This window comes from Chlorocebus sabaeus, chromosome 17 (genome assembly GCF_047675955.1).
Source record: "Chlorocebus sabaeus isolate Y175 chromosome 17, mChlSab1.0.hap1, whole genome shotgun sequence".
In the NCBI taxonomy this organism is placed as follows: domain Eukaryota; kingdom Metazoa; phylum Chordata; class Mammalia; order Primates; family Cercopithecidae; genus Chlorocebus; species Chlorocebus sabaeus.
Genome location: NC_132920.1, coordinates 49,776,887 through 49,795,861, shown reverse-complemented (window position 1 = coordinate 49,795,861; position 18,975 = coordinate 49,776,887). Strand labels below are relative to the sequence as shown.

Sequence of the window (18,975 nt, the reverse complement as noted above, 5' to 3'; positions counted from 1 at the left end):
TAGATTCTAGGAGTTAATTGGAGACATGGCAGCAAATGGTTAACCTTTTTTTAATGGTAAAATCCAGCCTGATTTTCTGAGTTCTTAACTCTCTTATAACAGACATTTAGAAGTATCTAATTCTTGAACTCAAAATTAACCATAATTTTAAAATGTGCCTATTGAGTAGACATTAATTTGTGATTATACATTTTGTTACATAAATCAATAAATCTAAATATAAAAATGAAAATGAACAGAAACTTTTGAATTATGCACCACATGGTGCAATCTATATGCCAACATGAGCATGCAGAAATGTCTGTGTGCTATGTATATGCTACTTGTGATTTATTAATTTATACTTCTTTATTTATATAAGCTCAGTATTTAAGATTATTGTATTTTAGAAGTAGAGGAAATCTGAAATTGTTAGTCCCCCCCCCCACTTCATTATTGTACTATGGAAACAAGCCTGGAATGATTGAAATTTTCCATAAATGAACAGAATCAAATAATGATAATTTAACATGGAGACCAATATTATGTTTAATTTTATACAACCAGAAAGTAAAAGTAAATACAGCACATCTTTGAACATGGAAATACCAATGAGTTATGGTGTGTTTGGCCATCGAGTTCTGAAAGTCACGGTGGCCTTGTATTTACAAACATTAAAGATAAAATTATTATCCAAAAGAGTAATGTCCAATAGTTTATTAATAAGCATTTTAGATAGCTGTAAAAAACATTGTGTTCTCTAGAGTTCATGAAAATTATGAGCTTAATTTCAATCCAACAGAAGTAATTCTAAAAACTCTAATGTTGTGATGGTAATAATTTGGCTAAGAATTTTCAAACTATTGACTAGCAAAAATATGGATAAATTATAATATATGAGCTTCAAAGAATAAATGCACAATTACAAAACTTGATATAGCAATTTACTTTTAAAAGGCATTTGAGGAATCACCAAATAATTTCAAAATCATGATTAGAAAATCAGCAATGAAATCTGAGACTATTGGTATGACAAATCCTGTTTCAGGCCTTGTTGATCTAGAGTTACTTGCACAACCAGAATTTGCCAAAACAGGAAATAGGTGTTTCATATATATGGCTCTAACCTTCTCTCTCTCCACCTTCCTTCTATCAGCAGATGAAATAAATACTTCATCCTGCTCTGGAAACCACTGGTAAGTGATAACTCCTTTATTTCAAGGTGAACAACACATTTATGCCTTCTCAATGATAAAGTGATATATTCAGTATATTTTATCTACGATTTTCCAAAGTTTATTGATAACTTTTAATGAAGGTAATCATCTTAACATATTCATTTTAAGCTGAGAAGCTAATATATAGACAGCTTTATTATCCCAAAAGCACTTTTATCCAGTTTGATTTTTAAATAAATTTTTACCTTTCATTCTAAAGTAATATAATTAATTCCCATGTCTATGACTTTTGGAAACAATTGTACTAGAACTATTTTTAATAGAAAAATGAAAAACTATGAATATATGTGTGTGCATACTTTTACATCAGTAACTTTTACTAATATTAAAACATACAGCTATATGAGAAGCCATAGCAAAAGTTTTAAATTGGTTAAAACAAAATTATAGCACTGATCTCGAGATCAAAAAGTATTTTATTAAAGACCATCAACATAAAATGCAGTTTACCTCATGAAATGTACTCAGAGTACAAAAAAAAAAAGACTTATAAAAGTTTTCCAGTCAAAAGTCAATCTACTCAGTCACGTTTATGTAGGTAATTTAAATATAATATCTATCGTGCATATTTCATCTAAGAAAGCAATTTCCACATACAGTTTTATATTCTGTAGCACATTAGAAGTGATTATGAAGAATCAGATATTAGGAGACCACAGAACTACCTAATGACAATATGAAAGGGGTTACTTACCACTAGACAGAAGATTTTAAAGTAAAATGCTTTTCTTCCCTGTGGCTAAATGCTATCCAGGAAACTCTGGGAGTATTTACAATAGCCAAAGAAGATCCGGTGTTGCCTCTTTTGCTAGTTAAAACCAAATCTAGAATGTGTCTGCCTGTATGACTAAGACTTCTGAGAGCGGATCAAAAGTCATTAAATTGATGACAAGTTTCAAGCGTGGGAGTTACCCTACATTGATGAGTTGTAAGGTAAATTGGGCTTTCTGATTTGTAAGAGACAGGGATGAATTGGAAGGAAGAGTGTCAGAATTCTCAAGTAATGTAAATCTGATATTGCTATGAATTTCAGTTATGTTACTTATTGAATTCAAGTAAAAGGGAGGGAATTCATCCTTGAAAAAAAAAGTGCTTCTCAAGAAATGCAAGACAGCTATTCTTATTTGGATATCTTTACAAATTTCTTACTTGATGAAATATAGCAGTTTTGCAAACTTTGTATATTGGCATAGGCTGCTTTCTGTATCACAGATACATAATAAGATGAAAGAAAGTGATCAGAATAAAGATTAACTATTAAATTTTAAGAAAATATTGCATCAAATACTTTTCTGTGCTGTGACTAGTATATAAATGTGTCTATACCTATAGTGCACGCATTATACTCCCTTGCATTAATGCTTTTGACATCTTTTCTAATTTACATGATCCTTTAAAATATTTCTATAATCTGTTCTCCCTCCTTTGTTTTTTAATGCTGTGATGTTTGGTCTGTCTCTTAAATTTTGTATTTGCCTCCATCGATTGATTTATCTGTTCCTACAATAATATTAAATTTTGTCAACAAAGGTTTGAAGTCTATCTTAATAACTAATATGAAAAGATAATCCAATTAATTCTTCTTTATTTTGTTTATTTATTTATTTGAGATGGAGTCTCACTCTGTCTTCCAGGCTGGAATGCAGTGGCACAATCTCGGCTCGCTGCAACCTCCACCTCCCGGTTTCAAGCGATTCTCATGCCTCAGCCTTCCCAGTAACTGGGATTACAGGCATGCACCACCACCATGCCCGGCTAAAAAGTATTTTTAGTAGAGACGGGGTTTCACCATATTGCGCAGGGTGGTCTCGAACTCCTGAGCTCAGGCAACCCACCCGCCTCGGCCTCCCAAAGTGCTAGGATTACAGGCGTGAGCCACTGCGCCCAGCCAATTCTTCTCTTAAAGGTTTACTTAGTTATTCATAAGCCACTTAAAATTTGTATTGGAATTAAAATAAACAATTAAGTTAGTTTAGGATTGATATCTTAACCTTAACATGTACCATTTAAAAGCATTACAAAACTCTCAATTTATTCAGAACTTCTACTATGTTCTTTATTAAAGTTTTAAAATTTTCTCCAAAAAGGATTTTTAATTTTTTTGTTGTTTTCCAGATACTGTATAGTTTTTTTTAACTGTTATAAGTGTTTCTTAAATCTTATATTCTAGTTGAGTATTTCCAGTAATAGAAATGGCATTTTCGTAAGTTGATAGTGCATCTAGCAAAATTGTTTATTTTGGTGTGTTCTCCAGATAGATGATCATATCATTTGAAAACAATAACAATTTTACCTCTTCCCTTACAAAAGTTACAAATGTTACATATAAATAAATATATAAATTAATATATAACATATATTTATTACACATAATATATAATATATTATGCAATATATACATATTATATAATATATATTATGTGTAATATATATTATATATCATATATAATATATATTATGTGTAATAAATATATATTATATAACTATTTAAATAAATACAATATTTATTTATAAATATAAATATAAACATAATATATTTATATAAATATAAATATATATTATATATTATATACTTTATACATTATATATAGTAATATATAATATACATTATATATTATGTGTAATACAGATATATTATATATTGCATTCATTATGTTACTTGTATATATTATATGCATATACATGTATAAGTATGTATTTTCTTTTCTTACAGCTTTGATTAGGATCTCTCCAGTACTTTGTTAAATAAAAGTATTAGTCATTCTTTTCTTGTTCCCAATATTAAATGAAATGCACCTAGAGTTTCTCCAATAACCATTATATTGGGTATAGATTTGTAGTATATGCTTCCTACCAAATTAATGATCTCTTCTATTTTTTCTTTTAAAATAAAAAAAAAAAACTACATATAGGGATTGAATTTAATGACGTATTTTTGTCATATTACTTTGCTTTAATCTGTTAATGTGATGAATTTTACCAATGAATTTTCTAATTTTGAATTATTCTTGCAGTCCTCATATAACTTTACTTGGTCATGATATTTTTAACATTTTTGAAATTGGTGAGTTAATATTTTGTTAGGATTCTTGCAATTCATTTATGAAGTGGCCTTATGTATTATTTACTCTTATTCTTATGTCTTTTATGAGTCAATCAAGGAATTATATCCACTCCTCAGATTACATTTCAGGAATGAAACAGCATTGGGAGGACGCAGCCAAGCTAATTTGAATCATACAACAGTAGGGAGTAAGAAGGTGTGACTATAAGTGACTATAAGAGCACTGGAGAGTGCTATCACGCATGACCTTATTATCATCAGTCCTTCACACAGGATGGTTCTTTTTTTTTTCTTTTTCTTTTTTTGAGGCGGAGTCTCGCTAAGTCGCCCAGGCTGGAGTGCGGTGGCGCGATCCCGGCTCACTGCAAGCTCTGTGTCCCGGGTTCACACCATTCTTCTGCCTCAGCCCCCTGAGTAGCTGCGACTACAGGCGCCCGCCACCATTCCTGGATATTTTTTTTGTATTTTTAGTAGAAATACTCCTGGATAATTTTTTTGTATTTTTAGTAGAGATGGGGTTTCACCGTGTTGGCCAGGATGGTATCGATCTCCTGACCTCGTGATCCGCCCGACTCGGCCTCCCAAAGTCCTGGGATTACAGGCCTGAGCCACCGCGCCCGGGCCCCACATAGAATGGTTCTTACAGCTCCGTGATACTACTTTGCTGACACATCGCAGTAGAGCAAGCGTTTTTCTGTTGTTGCAGAATTTTGCAAATAAAGAGGAATCAATGATTGTTTTGAGGCAAGAGTGGAAACTAACAGGCATTACTTTAGACCAACCACTGCTGTTGGATGCAGCACTCCCCTCCCCTTCACATTCACTATACACAACACACACACACACACACACACACACACACCCATATACACGTTCTAAAAGTCATGAGAGACTTTATTCTCCTCAGATTTTCTATCTTTTCAGTATTTTCTTGGAATCCCTGTTTCCCTCTTGCTTCTATAATTCTTTCAGAGTTAATTTTGGAGTGACAGTAAGAAACTTGCCTACTTTGATATTCTGTCTGAAATAGAAGCCAAAGGCTTGCTTTATAAACGAAACTTTTGTTTAATTCTTCTCTTATCAGCTAAGCAAATTTATCCTACTTCCCAATTTGCAAATCCTTATTTCTGCAAAATGGACTGCTAAGACGAGATATGCCTATAGAATTTTTGTAGATATACGTTATCAGTCAATATGCAGTGATATCAGGTCATTTGAGACTATATATAACACTCCCTTTTCCAAGGGAGTGTTTCAAACATACCAGTGGTCCTAACATCAGTGTGAAGAAGGCACAGTATGGTACAGTTTAATTGTATTATATATATTTATGCTTCAGAAAGACACGATTTGCTCTGTTGTAGATCTGGAATTAGTAGCAAACCATCACTATTTGAAATCATAAATCTTTGAAATCTGGGGATTTGGTTTTTCTCTAATCACACTTGAGACAAATTATTAATTTCTTTGAAAAAGGAAAACCAGAACAGAACAGAAAACCATATAAAAGGTGGGATTCAGTGACTTACACAAAGTGCAAAATAACTCTTTCAAGGGAAATGAAGAGAAATCTAATGTTTATTTCCAAGAAATAGCAGAAAAAACTGTATAACTAATACGTTTAAAAATTGCTTCATGCAAGTGAATGACAGGAGAGGCAATTTTTAAAAAATTCTTTCTAGTACCTTCTATGTGACGCTACTAAATGGAATTGCAAACAAATCATTTTCCACTTGCACCTGCTATTTACAGTAGTCCCTGGGGAGGAGAGGTGCGGATGGAGTGAAATATTACAGCGACCCTCTGTCACCATTATTGGTCTTACCGCTGATGATATATCTTTACCATATTTACCTCATTCGAATTGTTTACTCCCTGAGCCCTGAATTGTGCTAGATTCTTCCCCATCTCTCTCCGTAAGGCATTAGAATGGATCACTGTAAAAGGAAATAAAATCTTATTCTCCTGTTTTGCACACATGAGAAAATTCAACCAGCTCCCACTCTGGGTACTTGAGTGACAAGCTCCCATAATGATATACCAGGACTCTGAGGGCAAGAACCAAGTCTTGTTCACTTGATCATGTGCACCAATATTGCAACATGTTATCCTGAATAGAGTGTACAGAATTTGATAAATGTCTCCTAAAGGAAAGAAGAATACCTAATTGCCTTTGACTTACAAATGAAAATAAGGATCTGTTTTTCCTCTTTTGCTCTCAAATTCTGAAGGAGGCCCACTAGAGGGCCCACCCCTAAATACAGCACACTAAGAGTTAGAGCATCCACATACTAATTTAGAGGTGGAAGCGGGGCCGGATTAAGTTATTTTTGAGTGAGTTTCAAGGTCTGTAACACTAGTAGCTTGAAATGTTCTGGAGTTCCAGATCTGCATTCTAGCACTATCATTTTTCATGGATTCCTTTTTTTTTTTTTTTTTTTTTTCAGACTTCAAGTGTATTTATTGATGCATTGGACAAAGTAAAACCACAATTGTTATCAAAAAGTATATCTCTCTTTCTCTCATTTTCTTGTTCTTGCATTGGAAATATCTTTGAAAAAGTGATACAAATGGATACCAGTGAAGTCCCACATTTGTGGGGTGATTGTGCAGCAGTGCTGGGATGGGATGGTTTGTGACATTGACTTTAATAGCATGAAAATGGGTTTTGCAATTGTGTATCAGGCTGCATCCCAATACTTAGATTCACAGTGGGTGGGGTGCGAGAGTGCTGGTTAGCAGAAAGGAAAGCTGAATTTAGTGCTGGGGACCAATTTGGGGTGGAAAGTTCTTCCTTTGGGAGTTCTGTGGGGATTTGGTGTTAGCTGAGTTCATAGTCTAAGGGTGACCCACTCCCAGCCCTCAAGAGCTGAGGTTCAGGAGGAATCAGTGAATAACTAAGAAGGAAGAGCTTTTGTAGGATGAGTCACTACTTCTATTAACACTCGGTCCAAAACAGAAGGCTAAGGATCTACCATGTATTATTTGTTCTGCTTTCTTATTTTTAAACTTAACATTGAAGCATAAGCTTTTTCTCTGAGGTTACAAAACCACCATAAATATAGAGTGGTTTTTATGTCTAATATACTGCCATAAGAGGATGTACTTTCATTTACCTAGACATTATAGCTCCTTATTACTAAGCATGTAATTAATTTACAATGTTTTACCTCTTATAAATGATAACATGATAAAAATTTTATGCTTAAAACTTTTCCAATATTGTTTATAATTTCAGTAGGATTCCAAGAAGTTGAATTAGTGAGACAAAGAATGTGAACATATTAAGGATATTAATACAGATAGGGTTAGTAATCCCTTAAAAGTGATAATCAAATTATTTCCTTTTTGGTTTAAGTTCCAGAGGAAAAAATGTTGCCTTTTTAAATTTGAGGCATGGTACTAAAGATAAAGTTTTGAGAGGAAAGGAGTTAGGATGGTGGCTGCACAGGTCAAGTTGAAGAGAGTAGTTTAAAAGTATGCATGAAAAGCATACACTTAGAGGACTTTCTAGGGTTCGAAGAACGGCAAGTATATGAGCCAGATCCCTGATGGAAAAGAACTGGCACAGGCTAACTTGTAATTTGAAGAGATGTTAATAAGAGTATATTTATAAAAGTGTAGACAGCACTTAAGGAAATCAGCAAGGGCTAATGCAGTAGTATCCCAGTAATAATCACAGTTGGAAGCTACTGAATTATCATTGTGAAGAATCCACTCCTAGAACCTAAAGAGAGCAGTTACACAGAGAAGACTGCAGAGCTGCAGAAGAAGGAGGTAGAAAGTCCTTAGCATTTACAGGCATGCTTCAAGTGCTTCAGTAGGGAATTTGGGTTTGTTCTTTATAGTCCCAGTTGGAGGCATACTTCGAAAGCTGAATCCACTGTCATTCTGCTCACTCCATGTGACAAGTCTTCTGCTACATTAGTAATGAATTTGGGATAATGGAAGTCATTACATTTCTCCCACCCTCATGTTACTCAGTAGTTCATGTACTAATCATTTTAATGCAGATCCCTGTTCCACCGGTTTTGTTTTCCCAGCAATGACATTATTCCCAGTGCTGTTGTTCCTGGTTGCTGGGCTGCTTCCATCCTTCCCAGCAAATGAAGATAAGGTATGGTTAAAGTCAAAAATCTTCAGAAATATTCAGGCAACCATGAGGGATAGCAAGCTACTAGATCAATCTTCAAAAGTGAAAAGGACTAGAGTGTCTGGTACATCATAAAGTACTCATTAGTAGCTCAAGATAGTTAAAGTAATTATGTTTAAAGCTGTGGTGATCAATATGGTAGCCCCTAGCCACATGAGGGTATTGAAGTTCATTAATTAAATGACTTTGCTCCACCCCACAAATTGCCTTGGAGATTTTTTTAATGTGGTAAAACTATCTTTTGAGTGATCCCATAAAATTTGCTACATAATACATAAAACTCTTTTACTAGAGTATTGCATGTTACACATGCACTTAGACTGAGCCTAAGCATTTTTTCTAAATACCAGACACCATTTCAGGCAGAAATTCCCCCTAAAGTCTTAGGGTAAATCATATAGCCCAATCCTTACCATTTCTTTGCTGCAGCCTGAGTGTGAATGTCTTAATAATTCCTATCATGTACCCTTGTCACTATAAGATGTTGTCACTCATATATCTAGAAAAATCACATTAAGACCTCTCTTAACCCAGAAATTGGTGTTTGTGGCCTCAGAGGAGATTTTAGTTTGTCATGCCATGAATTATATCCCCAATCTGAAAACTTTCATATAATACTTTTCCATTAAAAAGTCATAGCTTTGGCCGTCATTGACAATGTTTACCTAGTATTGGCTCAAACACTTTTTTTGAATGGTTCTTGTTCCCTCAAGCTAACATAGTTACTACTATGTGCAATTTCCAACAATGTTAAAAAATAATTGTAATTTTATTTTCCCTTAGGATCCCGCTTTTACTGCTTTGTTAACCACCCAAACACAAGTGCAAAGGGAGATTGTAAATAAACACAATGAACTGAGGAGAGCAGTCTCTCCACCTGCCAGCAACATGCTAAAGATGGTAAGAGGTGGTATATTGCAAAGGAGAGGGGTGTGAACAAGCTGTGGAAGGAGCAGGCTGCTGGCAACGAAAATCTCTTAATAACTTCAAGGTTTACAAAGTTCTGTCTCTATTTTGTTATTTCATTTGAGCTGTGTAATGGGCAGAACTGAATTTCTTAACTTCTCTTTATAATGGTTGCATAACGTCAAATTCATAGGGCTATTTAAATTATGGAAGCAGAATCAAAACCAAATCTTTGGACATACAGTGAAAAGCCATTATGCTTTTCTGCTCCTTATCTTATCTGTCCTAATCTAAGATCAGAAAGACCTTTTTCCTTTAAGATAAATGCCGTTTAGGGTAAATAACAATCTACTTTTCTGGGCCCTGTACCAAAGGCCACATGTCTCCCAAACATATTCAGTGAGGGGGCGGCGGGGGGGAGGGGGGGAAAAGAACTAGAAGTGAAGTAAACCAGCTAATTACTTCATTGTCAGCAAAAGCAATCTCAACACCTCCACATGTTTATCAATATTTAGAGTAGGATCATTACTAAAAATCTTTAGGTTTCTGCTGTCCTGCCATAAATAATTAGGCCATTAACCTAGATTTTTTTTGATTACTTAGAGTAGGCATATTACCTATATTTCTTTGTGGAGCAGAAAAAGGCACATCAAAAAAATATATATTTGATTACTATAAAAATCAGAAGATGCTTGCACAGAAATTTTATGATGATGTAAATCAACCTATAACCTGATTATAAGGCTTATGCTCCTGTGAGGTTTGAGATATTAAGTGGATATCTTTTTTCTGTCCTTGTTTCAGGAGTGGAACAAAGAGGCTGCAGCAAATGCCCAAAAGTGGGCAAAGCAGTGCAATTACAGACACAGTAACCCAAAGGATCGAAAGACTAGTATGTAAATTAGGAAATATTTGTTGAATAAAGCAACAAGTAAAATAATAAGAAATCATGTTATAATGTTGCATTAAGAAAAGTTTGTAAATAAATATTGCTTCTAATGCTACCTTTTTCAAGATAGAATATCTCTATATGTAGAGATAACTCTGAGAAGCACCATCTGTGCTTATGGTTTTACGTAAATTTTACAAAAACTGTCTCAGGCAGTATCACATTTGTACCCCTCTGTCAGCTCATGAGTAAAGCAGGTTACAGATCATCTCTTTCCCAATTACAGAGATTAGAAAACCAACAGTCTGGAAGAAAATGATGATTGGTAATTAATGTCATATATAGGAAATCTGGAATTAGAATTTCTGGCTTCTAAATCAGTACCCCTTTTAGTGACAATATAGAGCCTATTTGTGTTTTGAAACCTACTTAATTTTGTTTTTATAAAATATTTTAAATTTTGTCAAACTGTTCCTGAATTTTACAAAAAAAAATATTTAACATCAGCATTAGCTTTTACTATTTTCTTTTGAATTTTTGATGATGGTAAGCCATGTCTTTCGTATTTCCTGGATGTTTCCAATGCATACTATACTAGACTAAATAAAAATGACCTGCAAGACATAACCTATGCATCAATAAATATAAAAACAACTAGATAAAATATCATATGGATGAGCTATCAGATAAAATACTTATTGAATTATCAAAAATAACATAGGTAAAGGCAAGCCAAATTTACAAGTGGTAAATAACTGGCTTGTTTTGAAAATAGGACTGCCATTGTTGTCTATATTTTTGATATTAAAACTATAATAAATTTATGAAAGGAGGTAACTATGGTCACCAGAAGATTGAAAGAAATGGTCTTGAAAATCCCAATCTATTGTTAAAATCTTAGCTTCTTTCTTTCCCTCTTAAAGGAACTATACAAAGGTAGTTTATACTCTCTTTAAGTAGCATGTAGACATCCCATGTTAAGCCATCCAAATATAAATATTAATTTCAGGGCTTGAAAAAGCATTGAAGTATTTCTGGGCTGCAAGGCACTTTTTTCCTTATTTTTTGAGCAAAGTGTGGCCTGTGATGTTCTGATTTGCTAAGAGGAGGCCTGTAACCTGTGAAAATATTGTCTTTTATGGTGTCATTTTCTTCATGTTTAGGGCTCTTAAAGACTGAACATAAGACTTTTTAAAAAAAATTCACACAAAATAATAATTCTAACCACTTATTCAGATTCCTATATATGAAAATCTCTGGTGAATACGGACTAGAGCAGGAGAGGAATTACTAAATTGATGTCTGCCTTCAGCAAGTTCACATTACAAAGCTGAAAGCTCATAAGGCACACCCATGTGAAGAATTCAATGTGTAAATAAATGAATCCAGGGAGAGCAGATATTAAAGAAAAAAGGCTTCTCCATCTACTCAAAGTTTTGCATGTTGAGACCAACCTCAAGTATTGGGCAAATCTGGCTTCTATTCAACTTATAGCTGATAAGGATCTGAGGCACCCTCCTTATGTATTAGTCGACATTCATTAATGATGGGCATTGAGGACAGTATTTAAAAAACAGGGATTCTGCTGTGTGTAGGGGAGTGGGTGTGTGTGTGTGTTTGTGTTTTTGCCATTGCATGCTTTATTGCTTTCCTCATGAGTGGTCTGTTCCTTCTTAGGTCTAAAATGTGGTGAGAATCTCTACATGTCAAGTGCCCCCAATTCATGGTCACAAGCAATCCAAAGCTGGTTTGATGAATACAAGGATTTTGACTTTGGTGTAGGGCCAAAGACTCCCAATGCAGTGGTTGGACATTATACACAGGTAAAGAGAAAAAATGAAAAACCACCTCCTTTACAAGTGCCCTAAAAAAAGGATTCTTCAAATTTTGACTGATTCCAAGTTGAATTTGGGGGAAATTTTCAAGTGAATATAGAATAGTCTGGCATTTGGTGAGTATTTCAGCTGTGAGCTGTCGTTTTTCAATAGTCTGCAGGATCATGGTAGGGAAACAATCTTTGTCTAACAGTCTCAAAAAGGAATGTACATGGAAATGTAATATTTTAAAAGTCTTTGAGTTTGATTCAATAATTTAACTAAATAATAGCCATAAGGTATAGGCAAAATATGTCGGTAACATTCTTCTCCATTTTGTATCTCCTACTATTTGTTTTTCGATATTTCCTTCTTCTCTAATGTGCTCTCGTATGTTCACTTATGGGTTTATAGGTTGTTTGGTACTCTTCCTACCTCGTTGGATGTGGAATTGCCTACTGTCCCAATCAAGCAGTTCTCAAATACTACTATGTTTGCCAATATTGTCCTACGTAAGTATATATTTTAGAGTTTATTGTCAATAATGCTAAATACGATTTAATATTTAATATAAAAACAAACCAAAAAGCATATTTCAGTAAAGGTGAAGGAGATTAATCTTTAGAAATATTTTCTAAAGTTGAGACACATTCAATCTACTTCACAGAAAGGTAAAGTTTTCAGTTCTAGTTCCAAGTGTTATTGAACAGGGAGCTGTCTTTCCTCATGCCTAAAATAATTTGTCTCCTCTCTCAGTTGCCTTTTCCTATACTCATGGTTACTTCATGAGTACAGGTAGTGTGTAGTTGTCTAAATATAATTTTATCAGTTCATGCTAAGTTTACGTACGAGAAACTGAAAGCTTGACAATTAGTCCAGGGATAAAGTAAGGTGACAAACAAATGAGTAAAGACCCATTTTAGTAATATCAGTCCTTTCTGCTCAAATGCTCTTACTCAGGTTTATCAGAAAATTTCACATTATACATTAAGAAATGATTAAATCTTGGACCTCAAAGACTTTTCAAGAGATCCCCAATATGTTTCAAATAGCCAAGAAAAGATAATATCTTAAATTTTTGCTTCTTGGAATTTACCACAAAAACATTTCATGGAACCATCCGTTAAGATCATAATTTCTTAATTATCTTGGGTTTCCTGAAGAAAGTCCACTTTTTTTTCTCAAGCAATATATTTCACTTACTCACACAGAAAAAATCTGTGGATATATTGAAGATGTATTCACAACATATCTATTAGCTTTAATTTGCTTTTAATATTTGAAATTGTTCACCACTAGTGGGAGGGGCTTTCCCCAAACTCAGCTTTCTGCATGACTTATTTTGAGGCTGTAGATATGCCAGCTGATGTAGGATTCCAGTTTGAGAAATATGACCTGTAAAGTCATTTTTCAGCAAAGAATTATCACTGTTAATGCAGAAAATTGAAAGACCCTGAGAGACTGCCCCCAAATGCCTGGTCATGAGAGGAGAGCATCTTGAGTCTGCATCTGAGTGAGAGTTGGAAGTAGTAATGAGAGAAAGCAGGAAAAAGAGAGCTTCCAGAACACTTTGATGTCTATTTCACATTTTTTTAAGTGCTCACACACCTACAGTTATATTCTATGAAGGAAGGCTGAGATTCAGCTACATTGACTTGGACTGTTAACCTACTTAGTGCAATTAAGACTTTGGCTTTCTTGTATTTTCAGATGATAATTACCGATAGGAAAATAATCATCATTGAGGTACAGGCTAGTCACTGTAAGATGAACACACAGAGGAGATTAATATTAATTAAATCTTTTTTTCCCCTAACATTCCCATTCTTGGCAAACATAAACATCTCATACACACCACCTTTAGACATTCCCAAACCTTCCCGAGCACAATACCCTTTCACAAACATACAGCAAAAACCATGTGAAAATCACCACCCCACCTAAAAGCCAAAATTTATGCTGAAACTGTACTTACCCTTCTTCGTATTATAGAAATTATGGTATTTTTTATTTTTAATTATAAGCTACATTTAACATTAAATGTTATTTTTCATATTGCAACCTTCTGTGCTTCAGGAACTTTTCTTATCTCCCTAGGGGATATGTTTTAACCCTTGCCAGAACCTTGTGGTACATCATCTTAGCAATTTGACCAAGTCTATTGGGAGATGAAGTGTGTTGCCATATCGAAATACGCTCTAAAACCTTTAGACTTTAATTATCCTGTTTCAGTTTCTCAGGTTGCGAGACTATGGTCAGGAAAGTGAATGAATGTGTGAATTATTCTCTTAATTTGCATTATTGTCTGAATATCCTCTGAGAATATTATATTTTTAATTATTTGACATAATTAAAAACATTTAATAAATACCCAGTATATTTGGTGACTGATACTAACCTTGGAACATAAACTAAACAGAAAAATGAAAAATATTTGACATTTTTTATTTCAAATTTCAGTGGTAATTGGGTTAACAGACTATATGTCCCTTATGAACAAGGAGCACCTTGCGCCAGTTGCCCAAATAACTGTGACGATGGACTATGCAGTAAGTTTGAAGTGATTAACTTGATAATAAAATAAAATGATCTGACATTTCTTCTAAGAATTGGGAACTCTGAAGACAACCAACTTAAGCAATGCTTTCAAGCAAAGGACAAAAAAAAAAAAATCTGTCTGGCTCTGTCACCCAGGCTGGAGTGCAGTTGCGCCATCTCAACTCCCTGCAACCTCCGCTTGCAGGGATCAAGTGATTCTAATGCCTCAGCCTCCTGAGTAGGTGGGACTACAGGCACGTGCCAGCACACCTGGCTAATTTTGTACTTTTTGTGGAGACAGGATTTTGCCATGTTGGCCACACTGGTCTCGAACTTCTGGCCATCAAGCGATCTGCCCACCTCAGCCACCCAAAGTACTGGGATTACAGGTGTGAGCCATCACACCCAGCCTTACGGAGTGTTTTTAAGTGAACATTTTACACTGCTCAGTATCTATGTATTATTTGCAATGTAAAATTTAACCTGTTATCATATGTAACCTGATGAAACATTTACCATCCATTTTATATATTGGCATATATGAAAATGTGTCTGTGAAAATGACATATTATAATTAAATATGAAGTTTCTCCTCATAAAACTTTGTATCATTATACAAAATACAGCATATTTTAAAAAAGAAAAACAAATATACATCTAAGAGTATGAGACCATAGAATATGGCTCAATCCAGACAGGGACTCCAAATACTGCAATTTTTCATATGCTAACGAATTTATCATACTAACTTTCTCATATTTGCCATAGTGTAGTTAGAGTCATCAAGTTTAATATAATAATCACCTGCACTTCTGCTTGCTAATAATTTTTATATGCATTTTTAAAGTCAAAATCAAATCTGTATGTAGTATTAACTCACAGAAGCCTCAAAAATATTTTAGCAAAAAGAAGTAAAATAAATATATATCTCATACAATTTCATTTTATGCTTTTATAAATAAAAATACAAAGAGTTGATATGTTTGTTTAACTAGGATGTATTACTAAAATTATTACTGACAATGCAGTCGACCCATTCGTTGAGAATTTTACCTTTCAAATGCATTCACCTGACTGAATTGTAACATTTTTTTCTGACTGAATTGTATAGCTATAATTCAGAATATTGATAATGCCAAAGCTATAAATCAACTAAAGAAGGAAAATCCAAATATTTCCAGCACTGCCAAATGCTGTTTTCTAAGAAGCTTGAAATTTATCTTATTAGTAATGATCAGCCAACTGAAAAATTTTAAACAGAAGAATGATAAGATCTGAACTGTGTTTTCTAAGGAGCTCCCAACAGTAGTAGGAAGAAGCAATTGGATAAAAATCAGCTAGGACACTGTTGGAAAAACACACACTCAAAAACAAATGAGTATCTTTACTGCATTAGTGGAAAATGAATGAAAAAAATAGACAGGTATGAAAAATAGGAAGAAAGTAGAATAGTCAGTTGTTGTTACCTGGTATTGTTGAATATTGATTACAAAAAAAAATAGAAACAAGTTTCAGTTGATTTCCTGGCTCCTGGCTTGAATTGTTTAATAGTTGGGAGTGCCATTTCTCTGAAACTGGGTGAACCAAATGAAGAATTGTTGGGAAATAACAAAGAAATGTCAAGCTTGTAGACAGGATGATGAATTTAGTTTGAGATTTGTTGAGTTTGTGGCCACTGAAGGACATTCAAGTAGAAATGTCCAATAATCATAATGACATTCTCTCCACCTTTTACATTATACATTGACATCTTCCTATAATAATTACTTAGACCTGAGAGAAAGACTGGTGGCACTAGAGTCTAGAACTGTGTTCAATGACTTTCTACAATGATGAAGATGTTCAATATTCTCACTTTCCTATAAAGTCGCCCTTAGACACATGGCTACTGAGCACCTGATATAACTGGTGTTGTTGAGGAAAGACCTGAAATTTTAATTTTATTTAATTTTGATTAATTTAAGTTTAAACAACCACATGACAAGTTATCTACCACTTTGGATATCGCAGTTCTAGAGAAATCCATTTAAATTAATTTTACTCTGCTCACTCATTGAGTGAGGAAAATATGTCAGTTCATCTTAGAAACATTTCCAAAAGCTCGAATTTAAAAATGAATCTGTGTGTTTACCTAAGAGACCTTGTGTGTCCCTCAAGATATAGAATGGCCACCTTAGTGTAACAATGCCAGTTTGTTTGCTCACTTCCCTACTCTCCGTTCATATAGAATGTATTGTATGTGTTGTTGTTATGGAAGAAAATGATAATGAAGTGACCGGTTTCTTTGTTTTTATTCCAGCCAATGGTTGCAAGTATGAAGATCTCTATAGTAACTGTGAAAATTTGAAGCGCACATATTCCTGTCAATATCCGTTTGTCAGGGACAGTTGCAAGGCCTCCTGCAATTGTTCAAACAGCATTTATTAAATTCACATTACACACCGAGTAGTGTTATATAGAGAGGAGTCAGATTATCTACTTAGATTCGACATCTACTTAGATTTAGCATATACTAGCTGAGAAATTGTAGGCATGTTTGATACACATTTGATTCCAAATCTTTTTCTTCTGGATCTGCTTTTTATTTTACAAAAATCTTTTTCATACAAATGGTTTAAAAGTAACAAAATCTATAACAACAACTTTGGATTTTTATATATAAACTTTGTGATTTAAATTTACTGAATTTAATTAGGGTGAAAATTTTGAAAGTGGTATTCTCACATGACTAAGTTCAGTAAAACCCTGGATTGAAAGTGAGAATTATGTTCCTAGAACAAAATGTACAAAAAGAATAATATAATTTTCACATGAGTCCTTGGCTGTAGTTGCCTTTCCTAGCTCCACTCTAAGGCTAAGCATCTTCAAAGACGTGCTCCCATATGCTGTCTTAATTCCTTTCACTCATTCACCCTTCTTTAGAATCATCTGACTGGCATCCTCACAACTGAGTTGAAGCTGTTCCTCCTAAAACAACCCTGACTTTTATTTTGCCAAAATCAGTATAATCCTTTGTTTATCTGCATAAATTTTACAGTAGAATATGATCACACCTTCATTTTTAAACCCCTCTTCTCTTTGACAAACTTTCCTTAAAAAAGAATCCAAGATAATACAGGTAAATACCCTCCACTCAAGGAGGTAGCACTCAGTCCCCCACCTTGTGAGTCTTCACTAAAATTAGTGACTCATTTCCAAAGAGTGGAATATGGAAAGGGAAACATAGTAACTTTACAGGGGAGAAAAACGACAAATGCCTTCTTCACCAAGTGATCAACATTAACGTCACCAGTGATAAGTCATGTGGATTTGTTCTATGTAATCTTTCTAAAAATTCGTAATCCCAATCTAATTATGAGCTAAAACATACAGCAAATTGAAGCTGAAGGACATTCTGCAAAATATCCCTGGGGTATTTTAGAGTATTCCTCAAAACTGTAAAAATCATGGAAAATAAGAAAATCCTGAGAAACAATCACAGACCACATGAGACTAAGGAGACATGAGAGCCAAATGCAATGTGCTTTCTTGGATCAGATCCTGGAAAAGAAAAAGATCAGTAATGAAAAGCTGATGAAGTCTGAATAGAATCTGGAGTATTTTTAACAGTAGTGTTGATTTCTTAATCTTGATAAATATAGCAGGGTAATGTAAGATGATAACGTTAGAGAAACTGAAACTGGATGAGGGCTATCTGGGAATTCTCTGTACTATCTTACCAAATTTTCAGTAAATCTAAGAAAACAATGAAAAATAAAAAGTATTTTGAAAATAAATACAAGAATTTTTTTCTTGACTCTATGACACATCATAGCTTTTCTTCAGATTATCTAGTTATTCTTTCCTAGAATTTTACTCTTAACCTTCAGTTCCTTTATCCCAGTGCTATATATTTGATTTTGTCCTTTCAGGTAATATCAATGATTAGGTTGTCATATCAGATGGACTTGTTTACTCAGTATCAAACTTCAGTAAAAATTTCAAGGATCTAAGTAGTCATGACGCAAAGGAAAACAGGAAGGTGCAGGACCACCAAGGCAGCCCCTAGATGATATTTTTGGCTGCATCTCTTAATCTCTTAAGCAATAAATTTCCTAATTAATCTCCATTCAAAACCTTTCAATAGGCTTCAGAAGTAATTAGTATAATATTCATGATCTTAAACTGATCTGCAAGAAGCTGAATAATCTTTTTTATATTTGCCTCTCCGATCTCACTTCATTCCACCCTCCCTCATTTCCTCTGCTCCAGTCGGATGAGCCCATTACATTACCTCAAATTCCTCAAGATCATTTTTACCTTATGGTGTTTGTGTTTGCTATTGCTCTGTTCGGAAGAATGATCACTGTATTATTTGCTAGAATTGCTACTTCACATTAAACATCATTTCATCA

General features: G+C 34.0%; 1 protein-coding gene across 1 annotated transcript; it reads left to right on the top strand.

The window, feature by feature from the left end:
• The first annotated feature begins 1,136 nt into the window (after nt 1–1,136).
• On the top strand, nt 1,137–18,341 carry CRISP3 (cysteine rich secretory protein 3). The gene is made up of 8 exons (XM_073006203.1): nt 1,137–1,175; nt 8,325–8,398; nt 9,218–9,334; nt 10,145–10,232; nt 11,907–12,052; nt 12,458–12,555; nt 14,504–14,592; nt 16,881–18,341. The coding sequence occupies exons 2-8, from the start codon at nt 8,327–8,329 to the stop codon at nt 17,006–17,008; spliced, it is 738 nt and encodes a 245-aa protein (XP_072862304.1). The 5' UTR covers nt 1,137–1,175; nt 8,325–8,326; the 3' UTR covers nt 17,009–18,341.
• Nucleotides 18,342–18,975: the final 634 nt, after the last annotated feature.